At 41.6% G+C, this 27426-nt stretch overlaps 1 protein-coding gene across 3 annotated transcripts in view; it reads right to left on the bottom strand.

The window, feature by feature from the left end:
* Positions 1-24541, bottom strand: part of ASAH2 (N-acylsphingosine amidohydrolase 2) — an 80883-nt gene extending 56342 nt beyond the window's left edge. For 2 of the 3 annotated variants that reach the window (XM_053585952.1, XM_053585951.1), the window contains exons 1-7: positions 24360-24541; positions 21194-21325; positions 18281-18546; positions 15714-15863; positions 9234-9410; positions 7764-7891; positions 6513-6590 (exon numbers count right to left, since the gene is read on the bottom strand). In XM_053585952.1, coding sequence (XP_053441927.1) covers positions 6513-6590; positions 7764-7891; positions 9234-9410; positions 15714-15863; positions 18281-18546; positions 21194-21320 — 926 coding nt within the window. In that variant the 5' untranslated portion in view covers positions 21321-21325; positions 24360-24541. The remainder of the gene's footprint in view (positions 1-6512; positions 6591-7763; positions 7892-9233; positions 9411-15713; positions 15864-18280; positions 18547-21193; positions 21326-24359) is intronic. The other variant, XM_053585953.1, reaches the window with a different exon arrangement.
* Positions 24542-27426: the final 2885 nt, after the last annotated feature.

Genomic DNA, 27426 nt, shown 5'->3' on the forward strand with positions numbered 1-27426 from the left:
AATCTACTAATTTCAATTTAGCATTGTCAATTCACAATAACAAAGATGTGGAAACAACCCAAGTGCCCTTCAAACCATGACTGGACTAACAAACTGTGGCATAAATACACCATGGAATATTCTTCAGCCATAAGAAAAGACAATTTTTTTTTTTTTTTTTTTTTGTGAGACAGAGTCTCACTATGTCATCCCCTGTAGAGTGCAGTTACATCACAGCTCATAGCAACCTCAAACTCTTGGGCTTAAACAAGTCTCTGGTCATATATGTCCAAGTAGCTGGGACTACAGGTGCCTGTCACAATGCTTGGCTATTTTTTGGTTGTAGTTGTCATTGTTTGGCAGGCCTGGGCTGGTTTCAAACTCACCGGCCTCGGTGTATGTGGCTGGCACCCTAGCTGCTGAGCTACAGGTGCAGAGCCAAAAAAAAGACAGATTTTTTAATCTGTTATAACAGTGTAGAAGGACTTGGAGAACCATCTCCAACATATCACAAAAATAGATGTTTTCTTAGATCTCTATCAATGCAAAAATGGTGAGATGTGAGAGAGGAGGAAAAAGAAGCATCGAACAAGTGAAATACACAGCACAAAGTAACGAGAAATGGAAAAGTCCAGATATATGGTAACAACAATCCCTGAAAACAACCCAAATTCATTTATTTAAAGATGAAAACTATTTGAGTACAAAACAAATAACCAAAGCCATATGATATTTATAAGAGATGTGTCAAAAACATAAGAACAAAGAAAGGTGGAAAGAAAATTGTAGAAAAATTCACGTTGCCAATTCTAACCTGCAAAAAGCCAAGTTAACCATACTCATGTGAGAATGCATAGACTTTAAGACAAAAAATTAAAAGTCACTATTAGATGTAAGGAGGATCACTGCACAAATAAATCAACAATCAAAAAAGCAACCTTGTAGTCTTAGTACAAGGAGATAGTGTTCTTAATCTTTTTATAGTATTTTACGCTTCTGGTGGTGCAGAGTGAGTGAAACTAAGCAAACATCCACTTATTGCAAAATGACCATGCTTATTGCTTATTTCCACATAGAGAAATGAATAAAAGCAAACGCACCTGATTATTAACCACAATTGATTTGGGATAGTATTATTTTGAATTAATTTTTCTTTCTTTCTACTTTGTCATATTCTTCAAGTTTTCTTTGGCAAGTACTTATTTTTAGGCTAAAAAGAAAACACATGGAGGCTTGGCGCCAGTAGTACAGTGGTTACGGTGTCAGCCACATACCCTGAGGCTGGTGGGTTCGAACCCTGCCCAGACCAGCTAAACAACAATGACAACTGCAATAAAAAACAGCCGGGTGTTGTGGCAGGAGCCTGTAGTCCCAGCTACTTGGGACTGAGGCAAGAGAATCGCTTGAGGCTGAGGGAAGAGAATTGCTTAAACCCAAGAGTTTGAGGTTGCTGTGAGCTGTGACGCCACGGCACTCTATCAAGGGTGACATAGTGAGACTTTGTCTCAAAAAAAAAATAAAAAGAAAGAAAGAAAAAGAAAACATGTGGAAAATAATAATAACCTTACAGAGCTCTTTGGGTTAAGAATGTTCCAGAAATTCAACAATCAAGTTAAGTCCAAATATCTTCTGCGATTGGTTTTTCTAAACATGGGACGATTTAAATGATCCAAAGCTCATTCATCTGTGGTGATGGGTACATATCAATCAACTGTCATCATCTTTGTCATCAAAAGGCCCTTATGAAGCGCCTTCACTCTTTGTGAGGATGACCTCAACACAGACCAAAAACCTCACTACCCAACCATGGCCACGTTCCACTAGAGAAGAACTCAGGCAAGTGGATAGAAAAGTGAGCAAGACATCATCAAGCTTCACAACAACACAGAGGGCCAGAACAAGAAAGAGAAAGGCGGTGAAGGGTGTGGAAACAGCAGGGCTTTATAAACCAGTTAATGCTAATGGAGAAGCGTTGTGAGGGCAAAGACAAGGTGAGATGGAGAAAGAAAAACAGGTTCAGAATGGTTTGGGGAAGGGAAGTCCCTGAGATTTCAGCATTTGTAATTTGAGGGGGGTTAAGTGGACTTGGGAGAATGTAGAGAGAGAATAAAGAGTCATACAGAATAGTCAGATATTGTAATTTAAGAAGACGTGCACTTATTATGCATCAATTAAACAACAAAACAAGAGGTAATGGTTATAGATGGTAGAGAAGATTTACACATGCAACGGAGTTATATAAGCCAGTGTCAGTTGAATAATTTGGTGTAATTCCACAAATTGGATTTTTCTAAGTTTCTACACAAATTATTCAAATAATTTTCATACAGCACTGCCCTGGTTCTTTTTAAAATGTAACTTTAAAGGACCCGCTTACAAAGCCCCTTTCTATGAGAAGGAAAGGATTTGCAATATATAAAACAGAAGGCAACAGGGCAATCATCAAACACCTGCCCAGACCTTCCTTTCAGCTCCATTGAGTAAGAACTATGTCATACTGACTCCTAGAGAGCTGAGAAGCAGAGGAGGGAGGAGAGGCGAGAGAAGGGAGGGGAGTCCGTGTCACTTCTGCAAATTCAAGGAAGAGAACTCACATAGGCAAAGGAAAGAAAAGCAGACAAAGCCTGGTCTGTTGCCACAAAGCTGAGGGAATCGGCCCACCTCCCGGCCACTCCCAGAGCTGCCTGCGCTCCAGTGGCCGTGGGAGAAGCGGCTCTTCACTAGCCAGAGCTGCCAGTCAGATTATCCACACGTGGGACTCTCTTTCTGATGTGGACATTTGAAGCCTGTTTTGTGTCTCCTCCCTTCATAGTTTCTGCATACACAGGATGTCTTAATACACCAGGATCTCTCAAGATGCCATTTCTGCTGCTGTGTTGGATAACAGATCATTTGAGTCTCCCTAAGTGAAGTTTGTAAATGCTACTCCACTTATGTTTTAATTCAGATTTCAAAACAGCTCAAACATATTCTCCATGACTGGAGAAAAATCATGTGTTTTTTTTGTGTGAGGGAGGAGACAAGCACAGAGATAGAAACATTGTTTTATCTACATAGATCAGCTGGAGCAAATGGCAGCCTCGCCATCGCAGAGGGCTTGATGGTGTGGAATAGTTTCAGGAATACAGTTGTATTAATATTTCATTCCTCGAGTTCACTGCTGTTCCTAACCCTTCAACAGACATCACCCTGACCACAGCTTAAAACGCTGTATGATTTTCCATTCTTCTTGGTGTACAGACTAAAATCTCTACCATGGAGTCTAATCCCTGGCTCTAACAGTCTCACAACACCCTGCCCCATTGTCCTGTGCACTCCAGCCCCATAGACCTTCGGTCGGGTCTGGAAATGGACCCTGCTTCTCCATCTCTGTGAAATGTTCTTCTTCTTTCCCCACGCCCATCTCCTTTACCAGTTTATTCCTCCTCTTCCTTCCGTTTTCAGCTCTGTTGTCCCTTCCTCACGAAAATCTTTCCCAATCTCTCTGACAAAATCAAATTCCTTTAAGATAGCTCTACACTTTCCTTTCCCACCCCTTAACCCAATTATAATTTAATTATGTACTCACATAATTCTTTGCACTTAACCCAAGGACAATTTTATGTGTACCCCAAAACTACCTGGGTGCCTTCTGTTCCCATCACAGACTGTAAGTCCTATAAGAGCAGCAACTTTGCCTGGTTTTACTCGTAAGTGTATCCCTAATAGTAGCTCAGGTCAAGACACATATATTCCACAGACATTTAATAAATGAATGAATAAATAATAATCTCTGTGTGGAGACAAGATCTTACATCTATATTTGCAAAATATGGACACTCCGTCTCAAAGAGTTCAAGGGATTTGTCCAAGGAGCACAAACATAGGATTGGATTCAAAGGTATCTGCCGATTTAAAGGCTAGGAAATGCATCATTCCAAGAAAAGTATTACATAGCAATAGTAGATGCCTAGTGCAGATTTGTTGAATAGAGAAAGGAAAACAAATAGGAAAGTAGGAAGGAAGGAATTATAAACTCCAAAATGGTTTTCACTAAAAAAATGATCGTCTTGGCTGCAGCCCTGGGTAGACCACATCACCTTTCTAGGCCTCCACTCCCCAGACAAAGGTCAGACTCGATGATCTGAGTTTCTCTGCTTTTGAACACTGCACACCTCGGGATTCTGTCTAACAGCAGGCCCCTACATATGGCGGTTGAGTTACTTGGCAGCCCAGATTTGACTTTATGTTTTGGATCATTTTTAATGTATTCAAAGAGCAATTACACTGTGCAGCAAGAGGCAATTGCAGGAGCAATTACATCAAAGATAACATATGGAAGCTATGGAAACAATAGAAAGTTATTGCAGGGTGTTAAGCATAGCAGATGGAAAAGCTTTGCCATAACCTTGATAGTTGACCCTAGAACTTCCAGATATGTGATATAATTATATGTAAGGAAGCGAAGAACATCTGGTGGAAATAAAAAAAAGTCTTTTTGAGTTTTCTGTTTCCATCATTAAATGATTCAGAAACAAATAAAAAGGAATTGTGAATGGCCTCAGTCATTCAGCCAAGAATTAAATACAGACTATGAAGGAAAAGCCCCCTTCTTCTCCAGATTTGGGATATTCTCTCTAACTAGTCAAGAGATGTAAGCTCTTATGACTAATCGAATTCCCCACTAACATGCTCCACGATCTAGAGCTAGCTTACCCTTCCAGCTCACCTCTCCCCACCCCCTGACCTGCCCCACTCTCTGATCTCACAACTCACACTTTTCATGACTTCTTTAAGGTCCACATCAAGTGGACTTTCCTTTCGGAAAGTTTTCACAATGCTGTCAAGAAGAACGCAGGGCTAGCTCCTCCAAACTCCCGTAGCATTTATTCCTGCCCACCTGATAGCACTGTTGGTTATCTGAGTACGTTATGGTTACTTATCTGTCTGTCTGTCTCTATCTCCTAGTCAACCAGCCCACCAAGCCACGAGGCCCTCAAAGATAGAGAACATGCCTTATTCACCATATTGTACCCCAAGCACGCAATCGCATGCCTGACATTTAAAAAGTGTGTTGAATCGAATACTAGGTGGTAACTAATCAATAGAAGAATTTATTGTAATGGAACAGTAAGTCCTATTGTATCAGCCCATATGGCACATTTTATCAAAGAGTCTCCAGTGACCCTGCTTCAAATCCAAAGAGCAACTCCAACACTAAGAATTTCAAGCACTCTGATATGTCAAAAATGAAGTCACTTAGAAGACGTAGACTCTCATTCCTTTCCTTACCTTTTGACTAAAATGATTAAACTCTTTTCTTACACCAAGCACAGAACTATAGCTTTGCAGACATTATTTTCTCAAACAACCCTATGAGAGGTTATTATTTCCATTTTCAAATAGAACAGTTGAGGCCTAAGTAGATAAGTTGCTTTCCTCGGGGCATAGGGTTAGGAAGTGGCAGGTAGAGATGGAATTTAAACCCAAGTCAACCTCACTCCAAAACCTGAACTCCTTACCATCATGTCGCTTTCCACCTAGTTTGGGGGCCAACCCTGGTGTCTGAGCCGTGAGTCACACTTAATGTTTTTCTTCACCACTTTGTTACTTTCAATTTACTGTTAATTTTAGTCACATAGAAACTGTCACTTAGATACTTTATAATTCTACTTGGCAGATCTTTCATCACTTTCATCAAGCTTGTTATTAACATTTTAAAGGGTCAGTTTATCCCACACTATGTTCGAAAATGTTTAGGGATAAGAAAATGGAAAGACGAAGTAGTCACAAAACCTCTCCAAAGTTGCACAGCTAATAAGGGCAAGAGCTCCAGATGAACCCACGCTACTTGACTCGAGGACTCAAGAGCTATCACTGCCGTTAGGGCATCTCTGAATCATCTGTAAGTCCACAGGTCAAGGTGTCTGGCACTCTGTGACCCAGCCAGTCAATTCCCAAGTCAGTCCAATCACAGTCAGCAAAATCACACGTGAATGCAAATGCCTTCTTTTCAAAGAAAACAAAATCCATGTTTTCCCATACACTGTCTCTGCCAGATAATGGTGCTAAAGTCTGTGCCACGTTCTAATTTTACTTCATCCTCCCTCTTCTTTAGGTGAGCTCGGTCTACTTTTCTTCTTGCTTGGCATTGTCCTGCATTAGACTTAATCCTTTTAGAAAAACACACATAAATAATCTTATATTCATAATTACTTGACTGGTTGGTCAGATTGTTTTTTTGTTTTACCAGGAGGTAACTGTCCACCATCATAGAAGTGCTACAAGTGAGAGCTTGATAACATAAAGGAGCAAGTGCTAGCCTTTACTGAGTTTTTATATCATATAGCAGATACTGAGCTGAACTCCGAACTGATGTCATCCTTCTGTGGACTCTGAACCCCTGCAAGGCTGAGAACCTTGCCCAAGGACCCAAGGTTGGATCCCACTTGTATTACATTGGGCTCCAGAGTTGGCACTACTCTACTCTCTCTTCCCCCTTTTTAAAATAAAGCCCAGACAGAATTTTTAAAAAAGAAAAGAAAATAGAGTACCTGATGAGGCCCAAGTCATCTCCATTCAAATCTACCATTTTCAAGACTACCATTTCCTTGTCTGTATTTGAAGAATACCTAGTCAGCAAAACAAAGAAACTTAGTTCTGGGTTAGAGTCTGACCCTCAAGTATGACAAATAGCAGAAGCTGACATAAAAACACCCCCCCCCATTAAGTGAGACACCCTTACAAACAACAGTCCTATGAACAGCATGTACCCAGGAACTCAATCCTCAGATGAGAAAATGGTTTAAAGTTGTGATCAAAGTTTGGGATACTAAGTCAACTCACTGGAACTGAAATATACATTTTTATGCAATATACATATGATTATATAACCTTATGTATTTCTTACAAAAAGGATTTATCCTTGAAATTTCTACACCAATCAACTTTTAATGGAATTTCTTCAAAAGAACAGGGAATATGCAAAATCAAAAAGCATTCAAGACCTGCAACTAAAGTGTTCTTTTATGTCTTCTCAAAATAAAACAGATTATATTTTCTAGAAATCAATTCCATTGAAAGCCATTCAAAAGCATGCAGACAAATGTAAAACGTCAGGTGGGCAAGTGAAAACTGAAATAGTATTTGATACTGCCATAGTAACCAAGTACTTTTGTCATAAACCTGGTTTGTCACTGAAAGAAAGATTTAAAAAAAAAAACAAAGAAGAAGACAAAATAATAATCACTTTTAGTCGCTCCATTCAATTTTGTGGGGTTTTTGTCTTCTCTTCCATCTGTGTTATTTATTCTTTTACCTTTTCTATCTTACCATACTCTCCTGGACTGAATGGTTTCTTCTGGATAACACATAAAAAAAGAGCTTTTTGTTAAGTAAAAGAAAAAAATGTTTATGCACATTTTTATCTCCATTTTACCAATGAAAAAGCTGACAGCCAATAAATTAAGGTAAGTAAATCACCAACAGTCACATAACTGGGAAGTGACAAAGTGAAGATGAGACCACAGTTAGGCCTGGTATCAAAGCCCAGAGCCCTTCGAATACCTACATTGGCTCCCATAGCCAACAAAGCGGAAAGTGGAAAGCTATGTGCAAACACCATTGTTCTCCATTCAGTTTTTATCCCTACTTGTCTTAGATTATAAGCATATTTTAAAAATATTTAAGCTCTAATGCTGTCCTAGGATCTCATAATATTCACTAAGTAACAACCCTATGCTGGGATTTTCGGCGCTGTTCCTTTAAAGAAACACAATGATTCCATTTTAACAATTCCTTCTCACCTTGCTCTCTCTGATGGAGGATTCTGAAGGTAAGAATAAGGGCTTCGGTTGATCTGTGTACCTTCCACATCTCCTTTATTGATGAAGATTTTGCCTGGTTTCATATTTTTGTGTGCTATCTCAATGCTCTGAAGGTTTAACAAAAAAAAAAAAAGAAAGAAAGAAAAAAAGGAGTCATAAACTTGGAAATCCTGGTGGGGATAATGCCTTAGTTGATATAAACAAAAGAGCTCTGTGGACAACTTCTTTTGTAGGCACAATGGGACAAAAACTGGAAAACCACATGGCTGGTGGCTTCAGCAAGTAAACAGGAACAGTTTCCTAGGCTGAGACAGAGGGAACGCTGTCTGAGACAGATGTCCTGTGCTAATTAATGCCTGAACTCACAAAGAGCCCCATCTTCTTGTCTCTCAGGACTGCGAAGTTAGGCAGAATTTGCAATTCCAGATGACCAAAATGGGATGCTTGACTTTTACCACCACACTAGAACATGATTTGTTAACCCGTGAGTGTTCCCACCTCCCTATCCTCTCCATCCCACTACCCAAGGCAGAATTTTTCAGACCTTTTTTACTAAGAGCCACAGGGAGAGAGAATGGTTGTCTTCGCAACCTACACACCAACACATGCCTCCTAAAACAAAAGTTCACAAAGCAAGCTATGCCCTCACTATGTATTACGCACTACAATACTTTAAAATTGATTTTATTAGAGTTCTTTTTTTATTTAATGCTTCTTGAAAACCATAAAATTGATTTCATAAATCATTCAGACATTGCAAGCCACAGTTTAAAAAACTTTGTTGTAAAGAAATGTGCTTTGGTCACTTGGATTTCTAAATTTTGGAGGTGATTCTGTGAGGAAAAAAATAGAGAAAGAATAAGCATGGGAGGCAAAGAAAGGAAGAAAACTGTCAGCAAGGATCCTATGCAAGAAAATAGCCATCTGAAAGCCCGAGGGCAGGAGTGCAAGGTGAACACCAGAAACAGACGATGAGTTTGGGGGTGTTTGTCCGAGAGCACCAGGGAATTCTGGAGCTGCTACTGAGGACTTGAGAAATGAGGATGTGCATTTAAAAAGTAGATCCTCTGTTCTTTGGGAAATACAAAAAGAAAAAAATTAGAATTATTTGTAATTACCTTCCACCCCTTGATGGGTTCCTTTGTGCAGAGAACAAACCAGAGGGGGCCTGTACCTTATAAGGAACCCTGAACCGAAAGGTTTTCTGCCCCTTTAGAGGACTATATGGGCTCTACTGCCAGAAACCCTGCTCCTCCAATCAATCACTTTGCTCAGACCCCAATAGTCAGAACCAGAAGGTAAAAGAGAGTCGGGGAGGAGAAAGAGAAGGAAGAGCTAGGACTGTGCTCAGGCCCCAACCCTCTGGGGACTCTCCCTGTCATACAAAGCGCTTCCAAGACACCCATAAGCAAAGGTAAGGAGCAGCAGATGCTGGGGGTCTTTGCCTACCTCCATGATACCAGCAACCACATACTGGAATGTTCGATTGCTGAATCCTTCGCTGGCGATCACAAACACAGTATACTGGAAGTACCCCGCTGGGGCCGAGTGTGTGTGAGTGCCACTCAGGATGACATTGTCTCTTCTGTACAAGGAGCCATATTTACTCTTCAGTCTGTCCAGGACCTTCAAAAAGGAAATAAATAAATTGAACTAACATGAGGGATAACATAGGAACATTGAACAGTTCAATTGCTGATCTGTACCAATGAAACCCCTTTCAGTCTATGTTGGAGTTGATCGTCACAGTACCGACCACAAAAGAACAATAGCAATGCCGAACGTTTTATAGACTCTTTATGTGTACACAGACACTAGGTATGTTATATACAGTGTCATTTAAAAATCTGCGTAACAACCCCAAGAGCTAGATATGGTTTACCTCATTTTCAGCTGAGAATGTTGACGTGTACAGAAGTTAAATAATTTGCCCATTGATTTATTAAGCAGCACAGCCAGACTCTAGATCCAACTCTTTCCAACTGGAGAGCTAGTACCCTTCCTTGCGCACCATTCACTCACTGTATTAATTAATATTCAGACACATCTAAGCACGAAGAATATGCAAAGTTTCTGCCCTGAACATGGCTGTATTCTAGCGAAGGAGAAAGACAATAAACAAACAAATACGTAATATGAAATCATATAGCTGTAAATATGGTGAAGAAAAACATTGCTGGGTAAGGAAAAAGAGAACGATGCATGTTAGGAGTCAAGGGTCTCTCAAAGAGAGGCTGTCTTTCAGCAGAGGTTTAAATAAAGAAAGCAAGCTGGTCATGCGGTATCTGAGGGAAAAGCATCCCCAGCACAGGGAATAGACAGCACCAAGGCCTCTTAGCTTCTCTACCACCTCACTTCCCAAAATGAAGAATTCAGTATTCCCTGAAACAGACTAGTACACTTATTGGTCGGGGGAAAGCCATCTCCTACAATGGAAGGGTCCTCCAGTCATCCTGTGTAGAAGCCAATATGGGCAGGAACCACATTGCCAGCACTAACTTGCCAGCCATGTGGGTGAGCCATCTATGAAGTATATTCTGCAGCCTCAGTCAGGCCTTCAAACACCTGCAGCCCCAGCCGGCATCTGACACAGAAGTGATGATGTATGACTGCTATTCTAAAACAAGTCAGAATTGCACAACCCAGCCACTCTGAGATTCTGGCCCACAGAAACCGCAGCAGCAATCCATGATTATTGTGGCTTTAAGCCAGTAAGTTTTTGGATATATTCTGCAACAATAGATACAAAGAGACTCAGCAACTGTCCCCTGAATGTGCTAATCAAGAATGGCTAAATGCATGCCTTGTGTCTTCACATGGCGCCCACATCAAGAGAGGAATGGGGAGAAAATGATGGCACGGAGTAGCTGTTTCTGATTATGCTTTAATTAGCTCCGATCTGAAGTTTTGTATTATTGTGGCTTGTTTGTGAAAGAGCATTAAAATGATCCAGCAAAAACGTCAAACCCGACAGGGAAGGAGGGTGTGGGGTGGGGCCTTGGTGTGTGCCACACCTTTTGGGGGCAAGACACGATTGTAAGAGGGACTTTACCTAAGAAATGCAATCAGTGTAATCTGGTTTCTTGTACTCTCAATGAATCCCCAATAAAAACAAACAAACAAACAAAAAATGTCAAACCCAGAGCAATCATTCACACTTTTTATCTTGAATATGGCATAAACAGTCTGATAAACTGAAAAACAGAAGCCCTCATGTGTATTTTTTACCTATTTCTTTTGTGTACATATTCCCCCGCCATGGTCAATTTCAAGCTACTAAAAGTTTAACAGTCATGTCACAGCATTCCTGAATGTTTAACAACTGGCTCCCAAGAGCAGGCACAAGCCAGTTCTAGCCCACCCCTGGCACCCAGCAAAGAGCAGCTTCTGTGCTGTGCTCCTAACATACATAAAGATAACCTTCCACCTTCTATTGCAGGTGAAGAGCCATCCATCCTCATTCCACTCACATGCTCCCTGATGCAGGAAGAAGGTGTTGCAAACCATCTTGCTTCGTTAACCTCTCCACACCCCCAAGACTGATTGTTAGGTTGCCATAGCCACATAAATAGGCCTGTGACACAAGGAGTATATGGAAAGAAAATACGATATAACCAGACTAACATCCTCCTGTGTCTGATTCTAACTCCAGCTCCAAAGCCTCTTCTCTCCCACATACTCTACCTCGCAGTAATTACCACTTTCATGAAGGAGAAATGTCTATAAAAAGAAGGGAAAATGATCAAGGAAGGGACACCCTGAAAGCCGAACTAAAGTCAAAAGCTGATGTTCTTCTAATTCTGCGACCAAGAGGGGAAGGAAGTGGAGGAAAGGACCTGCAGGTGAACTTTACATCTCTCCCAACCCACCCTGTTTTATTCCTAAAGGGCTGTAACATGAGGATTTTAGAATTTAATGTTTCTCTTTAAGTCTATTCAAGAATCAAGGTCTTTAAAAGACAGTGACTATGAATCTTGAATTTTTTAAACAAAAAAGACTATAAATAGCACACATAAATTTTACTTTAAATCACAATCTCTGATATGAAATCAGACACATGAGACTTCTAGGAAAAATAAAAAGGAAATTAGAGGCCCAATCATGTAACAATGCCTGCAAAGAGCCATTATAAGCAGCGTGTTTCCCACTCCACGGAAGAAGGTGTATTTTAACACAGAACGCAGCGGTTACGTTAATGTCTGCAGCTCACGTCTTTGTCTTCAGGTTCCATTCCATTTCCTGTGGCTGACACTCTTGGGAGCGTGACACAGAAAGAGTTAGAAAGTCACTCTGTTTTCCTGCCCTGCCTCACTGCACAGAGATCTTCTCTAGTCTTCATTAGATGCCGGGAATTTCATCAATCTTAAAGCTGAATCTGAGAACTCACACAGTTCTCATAATAAGCTTAATGGCATTTATTGAGCCGCATTAATTTTTCACACCTCTCCTTGGGTTAACTTGGGATAACTAAGCAAGTTCATTCAAAGGCTTTCCCAGTGAGCCTCAGATTGCACAGGGAAGTGAAAGTAGGAAGAGATAGTTAAACACTCCCCACTATGGCCTGATAGCATCTACAAACCAACAAATGAAGCAGCCCCTCTCTCGTCTCCATTCCACCCCACAAAGTCTACTGTTTGACTCTTCTATTTCTTCTGATGAGTCTACAGAGGTAGGGCCCTGATTAGAACCATCTCTGATTCCTCGGAGAAGCAGTGAAGTAACAATGAGCATGGACTCCAGCACTAAGGTGCTTAAGTGTGAATCTCAAATCTGACAGTTTCTAGTTGTGCAAGCTTGGGTAAGTTCCTTGTTTCCCAGCTTCTTAAATGACATGATAATATTACAGTATTTCCCTCACAGAGTCTCTTGGAGGATTAAAGAAGTTAATATATAAAAGGCACTGGGAACAGCCCGGCCCATCACGAGGACCGTGTGTTAGCTTGCCTGTTCATCTCCAAATCTCATTAGCATTTAATTTTATCTTCTGCCACCATCAGCCTCACTGCCCTCCCATTAAGATCTTTGTGCCAGCCTCATACAATACAGGGGAAATTGTCAGGAAAAGTTAAAGAACGCTTCTGGCAATCTTAGCTTCCCTTTCTTGTTCTTTCAGTCTTCCAAAACCTTATAAAGCTCCCCTGTACAAAATCTCTCTGATTGAAATACCTAACAGGATTACTGCTTTCCAACAGAGCCTCAATATCAATTTACAGAATCTTCCAACTTATGTCCTCACCTCTGGTCCTGTTAGGGTTGGGTAACTTGAGGTATTCACTGAAATCATGAAAAGAGCAAGTAAAGTTTCAGCAGGAAGAAGAGAGTTTATTAATGATCTGTCCAGCAAGCTGGCCCTGTCCTAGTGATTGCAGGCTCCATGGAAAGCACAGCTTCTCGGATTTATACACAATTTATATCAGCTGCTTCTCAGAAATCTTGCAGGGCCTTCATAACAACCCACCTGCAGGGTCTCAATCAGCCTCATTCCCATAATATTCCATATCAGCCTGACCCAGACCAGTCCAAAATAGCCTAACCTCACTCATCATCCACCTCACTCCTATCTAGCTTCCTAACAGTTCCAGTCTATTCCAATTCACATCAAACATCACTGTCTAATTAATCATCCTAAGATAAAATTGTGTTTACACCACTCCACCACTCAAAAGTTTTCAAAGACTCCACATCATTCACAGAATTAAAAATGACCTGGCATTCCAGGCCCTTCTACGAGTATGACAAACACACCTTCCAGTGACACCTCCATTTCTGCCTCGGGGTGTCCACATAGAACTCCTTTGTTCCCTCAGAAAGGGGTGTGCTTTCTGCATTCATGTGCCCCCTCCATCTGATCTCACTCCCTCCCCATTTTACTCACTCAAGTATCATTTCCCCTATGAAAATGCTTTCCTAATTTCCACTTTCTGAATTCCCCTGTTCACAGATTCTCTGATACTGCTCCCTTCAAGAGGGAAAGCTTAATCGTCCGCCCTTGAACGTGGGCTGGACTCAGTGTCTTGCTTAATAGATAGAACAAGGTGAAAGTAATGGTGTGACTTTGGAAGCTGGGTCATATGGCACTGTGATTTCCTCCTTGCTTGTTATCCTTAGCCACTTACTCCGAGGGAATCCAGCTACTATGTCATAAGAGTAGGAAGACAGAAGGACTGAGGACTTCAGCCTGTTGGCACATGCACGAACCATCTTGGAAATCCGTCTTCCAGTCTAGTCATGTCTTCAGATGGCCACATTCTAACTTCAAGAGAACCTAGGCCACCTAGCCAAGCCAGTCCTGAATTCCTGAGCCACGTTAGATACTAAGCATTTGTTGTTGAAAGCCACTATATTTTGGGGTAATTCCTTACACAGTAATAGATCATTAATACGCGATTATCCTTGACTCCAGTGAAATATAGCCATCTATGCGTGTCCGTTATAGTCCTTTCTTCTATCCACCAGCTAAATAATGACTTCATGAGAGACACAGACTGTGAATCACTTAGCTGTGTGTCCCTGAAGTGACTAGCAAAGTGCCTTACAAAAAGCAAATGGTCAATGCCTTTTTCCCTCTAATAATGTCAGTTTTAAGAATGTTAAATGTTAATGTCTGGGATTAGGCATACACGTATTCAGAGCGCAGCTCTACCATTTACTAACTGTGTGAATTTCAGAAAGTTACTTACCTTCTCTAAGACTTAGTTTCTTCATCCATAAAAAGGGCATAACAGTGCCTTCCTCCCGGTTCTGTTGTAATTGCAGGAATGGGGAAGACACTTAGTCCCTTGCTCCTTACGTCTCCACAAGTGGGAGAGATTTCCACTCACTCTCAGAGGAAGCGACGTTGGAGTGACACCTTAGGGCCACCTTGTCACCCCTCTCATGGGCTCCTTCACACAGCTGCAGGAGCAACGCGTTTAATAGGTACGGTTGATAGAACCCGACACTGCGTGATTGACACTGATGTCTCTGTTCTGGTCTCTGCTTCAGACTCTGGCTTCCTCACATCATGAATGTGAGTAGACATTAAAACAGCACATCCTGCCTTTGTGACCTTACCCCATACAGAAAACATAACTGGGTCAGGGCTTAGAAATTAGCTTATAGAGACAGAACCAGAATCCAAGTCTATCACTCTATTTTTCTCTCTCCCTCTTTCCCCCTCCCGTCCTCTCCTCCTTTTCTTCCTCTCTCCTTTCTCTTTCTAAGCCTATTAAGACCTCAGACAGCCCAGGATCCTCCATGCACCTTTCTGCTAAGCTCAACTGTCTCCATAGAGGGCAATAAAGTCTACATTTGGGGAAAATCGTAAAAAAGCCTGCCATTTTTTATAATATAGTTTAACTATGAAAAGGGCTGATGTTACCTCATTTTTAAATTTTTGTTGAAGAAATTTTTTTTTATTGTTGTTGAAGAAATTTTTAAAACCATACTAAAGTAATCAAGACAATATAATGAACCCCACGTGCCTAACACCCAGTTTCTACAAATACCAGTTCATGGTCAACCTCATGTCAGTATTGCAGTTGAATTTTCTTTGCATCTATTCCTTGCATCTATTCTCTGTTATCTGAGAACTTGACAGAGGGGTTAGTGATGAATTGACATTCTCCAACTTCTAACAAGGAGGATTAAATTAGAGAATATATTGAAAGTTACCTGGAACATAATAAGCCTTAAAAAAAACATTCGCATGAATAATGATGATGAGCCACGGGCAGAACTGAAAGCAAGTTGTGACCAAGATAACTTAGACTGAAATAGTGAGGACCATTCTCCTTGCAGGATTGTCTAAACGGTGTGTCAAGAGCTACTAATGCTCAAGATAGTAGGAAAACTCCCTGGATGAGAAGGCAGGAGGGCTTAGCTTCTGTGATCTTCACCCACTGACTCTCCTTCAAACTATGTGATTTCTTTCCTCCGTCAATCACGTACCTCCAGCCTCAGCCTCTGGGATACCATGCCTATGTCGATGCTGACAAACACAACTCGATTTGACCCATCAGGTTCTGCCATGATGAAGGCACGGCTGTACAGCCGCGTCAGGAGGCCCCGTGCATTCTGGCCACTTTTGCCAAAGCCCATCTGAAGAGGAAGAGAGAATCAGAGTCATTCCGTCTTGCTCCCTGCTACCAGGAACCAGGCGCAAACAGAAGAACAGACTTCTCCAGAAAGACAAAGAAAAGAAAATCCACATGACCCCATGGTGCTGTAATGTGTGATGTAACATGTGGTCTAATATGTATGTTTTCAAGAATTAAAAAAAGAAGGTGGCTGAAATCATAAAGAGGCTTTAATCTTCTATGTAGAAAAATTGAAAGGCAAATTATTGATCAAGTTGGCAAAAGTCTCTGGGCAAGGAAGCCGCTGGTGGGGTCTGCGCATTCCACCGCTACCCCAGGGACCTCTCTGATCATTCTGTTTCTTGGATGAAATCTTTTCTCTTGCCTTTCCTGAGGTACTAGAGAAGAAAACGTTTTCCCTACTTCCGCCCCCACATTGCCCAGGGACATTGTGATGATTAAAGGCCTTCTGACGTTGGTGGTTTGGTGTGATTTTGTTTGCTGAAGAAAGTGGTCCCTTTATACTTAAGGAATCTCCACTGAGGGCACCTCGCCCTGGCTTTTAGCATATTATCACTCTCTGGGCCAAGTCAGACCACATACACTAATCCCAAGCCCCTTCTCTTGCTGTGTCATAAACCCTCTCACAAAGACTGACACCCAGGTCTTGAGAATGTTCCCTAGTGTCGGCATTACACACACATACACCCCACCCTGGGAGTGTCCATTTAATGTTCGCAGCCAGGGTCACTTTGCAGAACAAGCAGCTGGAAATAATTCCTAGAATCTAAAGATCACTTGGCAGCAGGGAGCAAATCCCATTAGACAACTTCATGCTCTAGTTTTCTAGGGAAGTGTTGACATAATGGATATTTCCACCACCATGGCCAAGAGGCTGCATGCTAGCGATAAACAGCCCACATCTGACACAGGGATGTATTTCATTTCGCTGATACAGTGTTGGTCCATACTAGGTTTCTAATTTTAACTAGAACTGCCTACATTTTTGAAGTGAGAGATTTAAATCTTCTAATCTTCAATACAGAGATTTTCTGCCATCTCTTGAAAAAACTTCAATACAGGACAGCTCTATAAAAATAAAGCCAAATGCTTTATTTTTATTAAAAAATTTTTTTACACTTTTCGGCCAGAGACACCAGTAATTCCAGTAATTCACCAAAATGACAAACACAAAGGGAAAGAGGAGAGGCACCCAATACATGTTCTCTAGGCCTTTTAGAAAACATGGAGTTGTTCCTTTGGCCACATGTATGCGAATCTACAAGAAAGGTGATATTGTAGACATCAAAGGAATGGGTACTGTTCAAATAGGCATGCCACACAGATGTTACCATGGCAAAACTGGAAGAGTTTACAATGTTACCCAGCATGCTGTTAGCATTGTTGTAAACAAACAAGTTAAGGGCAAGATCCTCACAAAGAGGATTAATGTTCATATTGAGCATATTAAGCACTCTAAGAGCCGAGATAGCTTCCTGAAACGTCTGAAGGAAAATGATCAGAAAAAGAAGGAAGCCAAAGAGAAAGGTACCTGGGTTCAACTGAAGCGCCAGCCTGCGCCACCCCGAGAAGCCCACTTTGTGAGAACTAATGGAAAGGAGCCTGAGCTCCTGGAACCCATTCCCTATGAATTCGTGGCATAATAAGCATATAACATAGCTCACAGGAGTACTAGTGGACCCATGTTTTTAGGAGCAAGAACCTATTTATTCCCCATGAGCTCATGGCACAATATGTGTACAGCATAGCACACAGGATAACCAATAGTCCCCATGTAACAGTGATACAAGGTGCTGGGACCTATTTCCCACAAATTCAAAAGTCAATCAACACTTTGTCACATTAAATGCTAAGGTGCCTCCCTGAGCTGCTGGAACCTCTTCCCCTATGAATTCATGGCATGGTAGATACAAATAATAGCATAAAAATGTTTCTTTGTTCATTCACTACAAGTGTGTTTTTTTCCCCCCAAAGAAGTATTAAAGCAAATTTTAATGTGTCCTAAAAAAAAAAAAAAAAAAAAAAAATTTTTTTACAGCATTCCCAACTTTTCCTGCTGCTCCACCCCCACCCCAGCAAACTGCGGATTTGCTAGACATTTATCATCTTACACTGGCCTGATTCAGTCATTTATGGTACCTGCCCACTCCCTGTAGTATTCAAGTTTGCCAGCTCTGCCACTGCAATTCACTAAAAAATGGGCAATTGACCTATACAGGAAACTGTGATTAAATAAAAGTTTCCCTCTTACTTCTAGTATGATAATTCATAATTCATAGTGCTAAGTAGACTAGTCAATGAAAAAGCTAGAAGAAGAACATGCTGATGATGCTATAATAATCAGGAATGAAGGCAGGATGCAAAATTATCAAAATTACTTGTTTCACAGTCTCCTTAAGAAGCCCGCCATTCACTTACCAAATTGATGTCTGATACTTGTCCTGTGCAGTCAGCTCGTCCAACACCAATGTGATAACCAGTGAAGTTCTGAAACAGAGGTGTCTCCGAAGTGTGCATCACAGATGGTTGGGTGGCCATGGGGCCCTGGGTGGCTGTGGGACCCTGGGTGGCTGTAGGGCCCTGGGTGGCTGTGGGACCCTGGGTGGCTGTAGGGCCCTGGGTGGCTGTGGGACCCTGGGTGGCTGTGGGGTCCTGGATGGTTGGAAAAACATGGCTTCCTGAATCTAAAACATGAGAGTAAGATCTTGAGAAACAAGATTTCAGCCTACATATTTGTCAGTATCCATTAGAATACAGTGCACAGGATGGGGTTCTTAAAAAAAAATCTTTGTAATTTTTTTCTGCATAAGATATACAGTGAGAAATACATTAAGCCCTGTTTGAAATCATAATTCTAAACAGGATCTTTTTCTTGGACTAGAGATGTTTCGAACCAAAATTCAAGGTCTCATCATGAGGCACTCCGAATCCAACAAACTCACCCTCTTCACATGACACCCTGCTCTTCTGTTTTATCCAAACACAACAGATGCCAAGTTTCTGCCACGCAGCCTACTAAACCCGACCGTGGGGGACTGGTTTCTTCCATTCTATCTAGGCTCCTCACACCTTTCCACCAGCCACCCCCTAGCATGTGTGTCATCACACCTGGATCCATCCAGCCCAAGTGCTCATCTGTGGGATGCCACCCCCACCACCCCACCCTGACTCTGATCCTCTTTGACTTTCAAAAAAAAGGCTTTTACTTTTAATACAACCTAGATTATTGTACACTTGCTGTGGTTTTCCCTTACTGTAATTACTCTCTTATCTGTACATTCACACATAGATGTGTTTAAACACATCTATTTATATTAATATGTGTATATATTTCTCTCTCCTCCCCCACATACACACCCAAATAGGAGGGGAGATTGACATGACGATGAAGAAGGCAGGTGTCAGCAATAAACTGCCTGGGCTTGAAACATGACTCTACCACTTAAAAATTGAACACACTGCTTAACCTATTTTATCACAATTTTCTTATAAAATGGAGATAATAATAATGTCCCACTTCCTAGGATCGTTTGGAATAATATGTTTATACATATTAAAAAAATCAGAACAATGGCTGATATATAGCTTTGATCTGCTTTACATAGCTAGACGTTTTATATGTTCATTTGTTTGTTTCTTTGTTTCCATGTTCCAGATAACACCCAGGAGTAGCCAAGGCCACACATGTCCGGGTTACAAGGCATGAGTGGTCACAAAGCACTTAGACAAGAGATTGACAGATGATTCCTTCTGGAATCCTAGAATTTTGGACCTCAAAAACACTTAGAGATCATCTAACACAACCTCCCCAGTTTTGAAGATGAGAAGCTTGAAACTCAGAAAAGTGACAACCAAGTTTCTGCAGAGCATGCAATGAATCTGGTATCCAATCCAGATCCTCAAACTCAGGACCTTATGATCTCTCAACCAAACTGTGGAGTTAGAATCCGTGACTTCTCATCCCCAAGTCCACATTTTCCACTAGACATCAAACTTAGCAAGGAGGCAGCGGCTCCTTTCTCATCACCTCATTGCAGCCAGCCTCGGAATGTTCAGTCTACGGAAGCCAAGCCTAACCGTGTGACCAAGGGCAAGCTATTTGCAACCTCAGGGTCTGGGTTTCCCTGTATGAAAAATGGCACTAATGGAAAAGGAAGGACTTTAGCACCTATCCCTATAGAATTGTTCTGAGAATTAGATGAGAAAATTATGTAAAGCCTTACGGTAATGCTCAACACAGAAACCATTCAATAAACAATAACTAGCCCTGGGAGAATACTTACTATAATTATTAACAACCTCCCTGAGTCTCAGCCTCCTGAGTCTCTAATTTTAAAAGCTAAAACTAAATAAATTTGAAGGATCCTTTTATTTCTATCCATCCAAGACCCTGCTCGGCCCACTGCTGGATCGGAGGATCTCTGTTCCTCTGTGTTTGCTGGGAATTCAAAGCACAGGAATGCAGCAGAATGTACCCTGGTAAAGAGGAGAGGTCGCCAAAGGGAATAGTGAGGCCCAAGGCCAGCCCCCCACTTACTTGATCAAAGCATCCAGTGCCTGCCTAACTTCTCTGCTCATTCACCAAGTATATAACCCAGCAAGGGCTGAAGCAGAGGCTCCTACAAAGAACTGTTGCCACCACTACCTGCAAACGTAGCCCACATAGTTTTCAAAAACTAAATTTGTTGCCAACATTTTAAAAAATTAGGAGATATCTAAAAATCCAAATTTCCAGCTTTCCTTGAAACCTCCAGAGATCTGAGACTACGTGACATCATGACAACAAACATCTGGCACTCTGGCGGGGACTGTGGACCCCCTTCACCAGAAGCGCACCTGCCTCCCCCTTGATCTGCCTCCTCTCTCCACCTCATTTACAGAACATGATTGGCCCTTTTATGTATTTCAGTTCGAGACCCCCTTTCTCTAAAGCTTTTCATAGACCAATTGATATTCAGCGAGCTTTTCCATCTACTTTTGATCCCAGGAAAAGATGATGTCAGTGAGGAGACAAGGAGAAAGATGAGAGGCTGGAGGACGACGTCTCTGGCTTTACAGAATCCCGGGATGTGCTTAGAGCAGTGGAAAAGTGAATGGCAAACATGTGCATGTCAGGATGCCTGTCAACTGGCTATTTAGGAACAAAGGTAAACCTGATAAAAACTGCTGTCATTGCAGAAAGGGCAATTAATGAAAAGGGAGATGGCCACCCCAGGCCACTTAAGTGAACACTGAACTATCAGCAGACACTGTCACCTTTGCTGTCCCCAGTATTCAAGAGATTTTTTTATAGGCCTAAAAATAGCATCCAAGAGAGCCCAGGACACTTGCCTTTGTTGTTTTCAATGGGCCCACTGGTGATAAACAAGAGACTGAGAAGAGCCACCGTGATTGCAGTCATCATTACAAGGAGGAAAATCAGGAATGTCTCCAAGGTAGAGAACGTGCGCTTGGCCATTTCTTCTGTGGTGAAACAGAGATGGAGGAAGAAAATTAGAAGAGGAAGAAAAAGACCAAAATTCAAATTAAAATGTATAGGCTTCAAGTTGCCCAAGGCTAAGATGTTTTAGCTCTTTCATATCAACACACTGTGCCAAGGAGGGCAGCACAGAGCACACTTACCACCAGTTCTATATCCCAAGTCCTTGGCAGACGAGACCAATCAATTATAGCACTCTTTTTGAAAAGCTTGCAAGTGTTTTCCAAATTGTTCTCAGCACAACGCTCCTCCTGGCAGCCACCACTCATGATTTGGTATTGGCAACTGAGCAAAAATCTACTTACATTCTTTAGCCGTAAGATACTGCTTTCATTGATGGCAATGGTGCTATTTATGGGTCTGTTCATGGGTCTCAGCTGGGAGTGCATTCATTTGTCAACAAGGATGACTAACGAATGTACATCACTTACATTTGGTAGAAGACTGGCTGGGCTTGGGACTGTACATCGTGGTCATGGAGTAAGTAAAATTATCTTATCCACGGGGAGGTAAAATTCATAACTTTGGCCTTTAAATTCTATGCTCTAACTTTCAATTACTACCTGATAATAAAAAGGCATGGAAAGGGGGATTAGCATCTCTGGTCTCAAGCCAGGCATTAGTACAATTTCCTTCTTCAGTGATCAGAAGGATCCTACACATTCTGCCAAACTTGTATCAAAGGATGAAGATCAAGAATGGCCCTAAGGAGGGGGGTGGGGCCTTGGTGTGTGTCACACTTTATGGGGGCAAGACATGATTGCAAGAGGGACTTTACCTAACAATTGCAATCAGTGTAACCTGGCTTATTGTACCCTCAATGAATCCCCAACAATGAAAAAAAAAAAAAAATAGAAAAAAAAAAGAATGGCCCTAAGTTCCACAAAAGCATAAAATGTTGTTAGAGATGCCTTAAGATGCTTTAAGAGAAAAATTCATCATCACACAAAAGGACAATACAAGCAAAACATCCACATTTACAAATCTGAAAGTTCAAATCTTCCTTTAAAATCGTTCATAAAGGGGCAGATCACTCACAATGGCTCCCTGTGGCCCACAGCCAAACACCAATAGCTCTGTCTGGCTCAGTGGCTCAGACTGGGGCCCTAGACAACGGCCAAAGTTCTCCGCACTCCTGCTGAGGCTCTCCCCAAGGCAGTTCAACCAAGTGCCAAGTCCAAAGACACCAAAACAGTTCACAGCAGGCCCAGGCCGGGTTTGAACCCACCAACCCTGGTGTCCGTGGCCGGAGCCCTCACCACTGACCTACAGACAAGGAGCCTGTCCCTGTCTTTTTGCTTCATGCCTGCTCGACAGATAATCTGGGATTTTGATACAAGCCTTGCCCCTGCAGCCTGGAGCTGACATATTGAAAACCACCATGTACCTCACCGACATCCATTCACATACCACAAGTGTCCTTAAATAGAAACAATTTTTACTTAGACGGGGAGAAGTTAAAGGAAAATGCCAACCCTACAACCTCTTCATTGAGAACACGTAATAAGAGTTTTAAGATCTCCACTGATAAAAGACAGCAGTGAGGCAGATAATTTCTGAAATATCCTCTGGCTTAGTAATAGTTGTAATAGTTCACATACTTCCTTTTCTTACAGTCACCTTTCCTCATTTCCTCAGTTATGAGAAAAGAAGGGCACAATCCTCGAATAAACACCAGTGTTCTGACCTAATGGGCAAGTTACACCAGCAGCAATAACAACAGGAATGGGGGGGAAAAATCGTTCATAAAATAATGGCAACACTGAGCCAGCATTCCCACATGCCAGGATTTTCCTAAAGCTCAGTAGCTGCTGTTCTCTTTAGATGGGGATGGATTCTCCAGTCTGCCAGTCTCTACTCAGCAGGCCTCATCCATCTGACTGACAGCCTGTTCCATGTAGGTGTTTGATTTCACTGTCCCAAGGCTAGGGGTGGTGGATCAGCCTGGCAGCAGACACTTCAGAGGTAAGGCTGAATTGAGGGTAGACAAAGTGACTGAAACATCTTCCCAGACTTCCTGGTTAACAAGAAGCTTTCCTCACCTATTTCATCATCATAATCACCTTCACACCATCAGCAGGGGCAACTGCAATTCTGGGGCAAAACACATTAGGTCTATGCCTTAGTCACCAGGAGTAAGGAAACATATCTAAATGGCTCTGAAGTCTGATGATCTATAAAGATCTACTAATCATTAGCTGCTGTTTCATTAGCAAACTTCAAACCCAAAGTTTTGATTTCTCTGAGCCTTTCTGGGAACCAAGATGACCAATAGCTGGACCTCCCAACCTTGGATCATCGACTTACAAATTGTGTATATAAAAGTGGTCACATGATAGGAAACTGCATATCAGACAGAAAGGGCACAAAATGAAACATTTTTTAAATTTATTTCTAGTTTTGCTCTGTTGAACTGATTACTGCAGCAAACCTTTTACACAAGTCAACAATGGAACTTGAATTCACATTAATTTCCACCTCCTACTCAAACTTGGATGGTCTACCACATGTGTTCCCCCACTCTGGTTAAGTGTCAGAATTGCTGCCAACACATTACCATTATTTTTTAACTACATTAGCTGACTGTACAACCACCTTTAGGGAAATGAGAAATTAAAACTTGAGTTAGCACCATTTCTCATTGATGATTAAAATCTGAATTCAAATTTTAAACCAGATGCCTTGTCTACCTTCAGAATGCACCTTGGAGAGGTGGGCCAATGATTATATCTCAAAGAGGAGTCTACATTTCATAATGGTTGCCACTCAATCTGTCATAATCCTGCAAGCTTAATAATGAGGTCTAATGACCCATCAGTAAGCCATTTGCCATCTTCACCAGACTGAGGACCCTGTTTTTCAAGAAGCTGATGGTAACAAGTAATAATTTAGCAAAGGTAATTTCCAAAGTTAAGAAAATAATGTAATACTTTCAGCTTTCTTCAAGATATCTGAGACAACAGGATGATTCAGGATCCCTCCTTCCTTTTCTCCCCAAGAAAATATAGTCATTCTTACCTGGTTCTACTATTCAAGAGTTTCACAGCTTAGGAAAACAAACGGCCCTCCAGAATCTTGTTCTTTTTCCCCTCGCACGTTGCTGGGCTTAGACTTCTTAACACTTTGTGAAACCTACTGAAAAAAGATTTTTACAGTCACATCCAGGAGAGTTAAGGTTGTCATTAGCGTACCTCTAAGGGCTTGGTACCAGGATAAGACTAAAGTGTATTGATAACACTCTCTCGCAGGATAGCCTGTTATCATTGGTAGAAGTTACACAAGGCCTGCTGGGCTGAAGGTCATTTCAGCATTGACATAACTTTTCCAGCATGACGTGTTCTGTGCAAGGCCTACCACCTGGATCACAAAAACAAAATGTACCTGCTTCATTTACTGGTCCTTCTACCAGTAATCCAAGGGGCATTATTGTGGGCTACGGATATCACTGAGCAATATTTACACTAATTCCAGGGCAGAAAAGTGATCTTAATTATTAGGAATTCACATTAAAAAAATACACAAAATTTTAGATTAGCCAAGAATGCAAATAATAAATAATGCAACAGGGCAAGAATGCTATCCTAATCAAGAATTCTACTGAAAAAAATTTAATGACATGAAAAAATTCCCAAATATTACACAACAATGTGATCTCATTTTTGTAAAGCATACATTATTTATATACATATAGTCACAAAGATTGTGAGAAAGTGCAGCAAAATGATAACAAGTAATTATTTGATGATTATGGGTGGTTTTTGTTTTTACATTTTTTTCTTCTTGCTATGTTCTAAAAGAGCCATGCTATGTTACATTTGTAACGGGGAAAATAAAATGGTTTTCTTTCTCATGAAGATCTTATACTTTAAGCAGCATGAAGTTAAACAATGGACCACAGGAGACAAAGCAAGTCCTAGCAAATCCAAGCTGCTCAGCACCCACATTGCAAAAAGCCACCTAGGCTGCTTAATTCCTTGCAGAGTTTGAAGAGAGATCCATGGAGTTTCAAGTGAAATATTATAGATATAAATGTCTTCAGACAGGGAATTTTATAATACATTTTAGATTCCTCTCTGCTGCTGCAGAAGGGAACAGGGTAAATCATAAATCATGATATTGAACAAGTTTTTCTTAAGTGCATCATTGTTAGAATTTTTGGTTACAAACAACAGAGACCAAATCCGGCTAGCTTAAAGGAAAGGGGAAAGAGGGAGAGGAAAAGTAAATTAATCAGAAGGCAGCAAGAAAAACCACAGATCCAGGCTCAGGAAGTACAGAAAGCAGGAATGAAGGCGGCCTGTGGCTGTAGGCAGCAGGAGCTCTGGGACAGTATCTTCAGGGCACCCCCACTGGGAAGGACCCTCACTGCAGAAGGCCTTGGTGTGCTGCACTTAGCAGCCAGGTCCTGACAAGGCATCTGACTGGCCTGGCCTAGGTCAGACACCTATCCTGTCCTTGGAGGGGATACTTAAATGCAAATTTTAATAAGACTATCCCCAAAGAGAGAAGGGTAGTTCTCCAAAAAGAAAATCAAGGTGATTTAGAAGTTGAGCAGTAAAAACAGTGGCTACCTACTGGTGACCTGTCAGTGGATTTCCTTCACCCAGCCTTCTGCCTTACTGTGGGAGGTCTCTACACAGCCCCTGTGGTCTTTCCCAGACCTCTTCAGACCTTTTCTTCCTCATAAACAGGGGCCAAGCTATGCACCATTCACAGTGTCCTGCTTGGTGGCCAACAATTTAATCAGAAAAGATCATTTTGCCAGAGTTTTAGAGACAATAATAGCTTAACATATCACCTTTCCTAGACTACATGTGAAGGTCCACATCTGCACGATAAGGGGCGAGCATTGAGGCGACTCCAAGCACTATTGCAAAGCCAGAGGAGAAAAGCTTTTGGGCCCATGGAAATAGCTGGCTCCTCTCGCCAGAGTAACACTAGCCTGGGGTGGGATGAAGACTGTCATCGCAAGTTATTTCAAACTGTGCATCTATTCTATTTCTATCTGAATGGCCCCCACGTAAATCCTATTACCTATGATAATCTAACTGTTCTCTACACTCCACCCAAACAGATTCACTCATATTCACATGCTCTGCCCATTTTACAGATGAGGAAACAGACACAGATTTCTAGAACAGGAAAGGATAGTTCAAAGTGAGCATGATCCTGCAATTGTTATGCCAGAATACAAGCCCGAGTCTCCAGACTCCTAGAGAAAAACTTCCTCCCGACCCCTGCACCAACACCTACTGTATAAACGTACTGTGGGAAAGCTAAATGGTTGATGAGAGAGAGTTTCTCTTACTCAAAGTATCCTAGCTAATAAATAAGGAGGGGATGATAGCCTTAGATGTATATATTCTTGCAACCCCTAATAAAATGATGAATCTGGGCAAAGATTATCAGCAGCTGCTTCTGTAGCTAAAAGAGAGACAGCCAGACATAGCAAGCTTCTGAACAATGTACACAACTTTCTCTAGTATTCTTACTAGAAAGTGAAACCGAAATCAGATCTGCCTGTTCATAGGAAATACGAATGCAACTGAAGACATACGTCGGGGTGCAACATGGGGATGCAGAAAGCCCAGTCCAGAGTGGGAGAAGCTGGGTGACTGAGGAGCCAATTTCTTTAAAAGAACAAACTGGAAGTGAAGAGCAAGATAAAGAAGGAAGAGGAGCAGTAGGAAGAGGGGGTGCGGCCGAGGGAGACGGGGACAAGAGCAAGAATGGATGGGGGAGAGGGGCAGAAGGCAGAGGAGGGATGGAGAAAGTGGCCGGGGAGGGCCGGGGAGACAAAGAAGGAAGGGAGAGAAGAGCAGGAGACAGCGAGGCTTCAGAGACGCAGCAATCAACTGTCCCACCTAGGTTCAAAAGCAACCTTATTTGGAACCTGATCCAGATAATCATCCAAACAAACTTTTTTTATAAGACCATTGAGGAAATTGGAACACTGACTAGATATATGACAACGTTAAAGAATTTCTGTATTCAGCTATTAAAAAAAATGGAGACTTTACATCCTTCGTATTAACCTGGATGGAAGTGGAAGACATTATTCTTAGTAAAGCATCACAAAAATGGA

This window comes from Nycticebus coucang, chromosome 3, assembly GCF_027406575.1.
Source record: "Nycticebus coucang isolate mNycCou1 chromosome 3, mNycCou1.pri, whole genome shotgun sequence".
Lineage (NCBI taxonomy): Eukaryota > Metazoa > Chordata > Mammalia > Primates > Lorisidae > Nycticebus > Nycticebus coucang.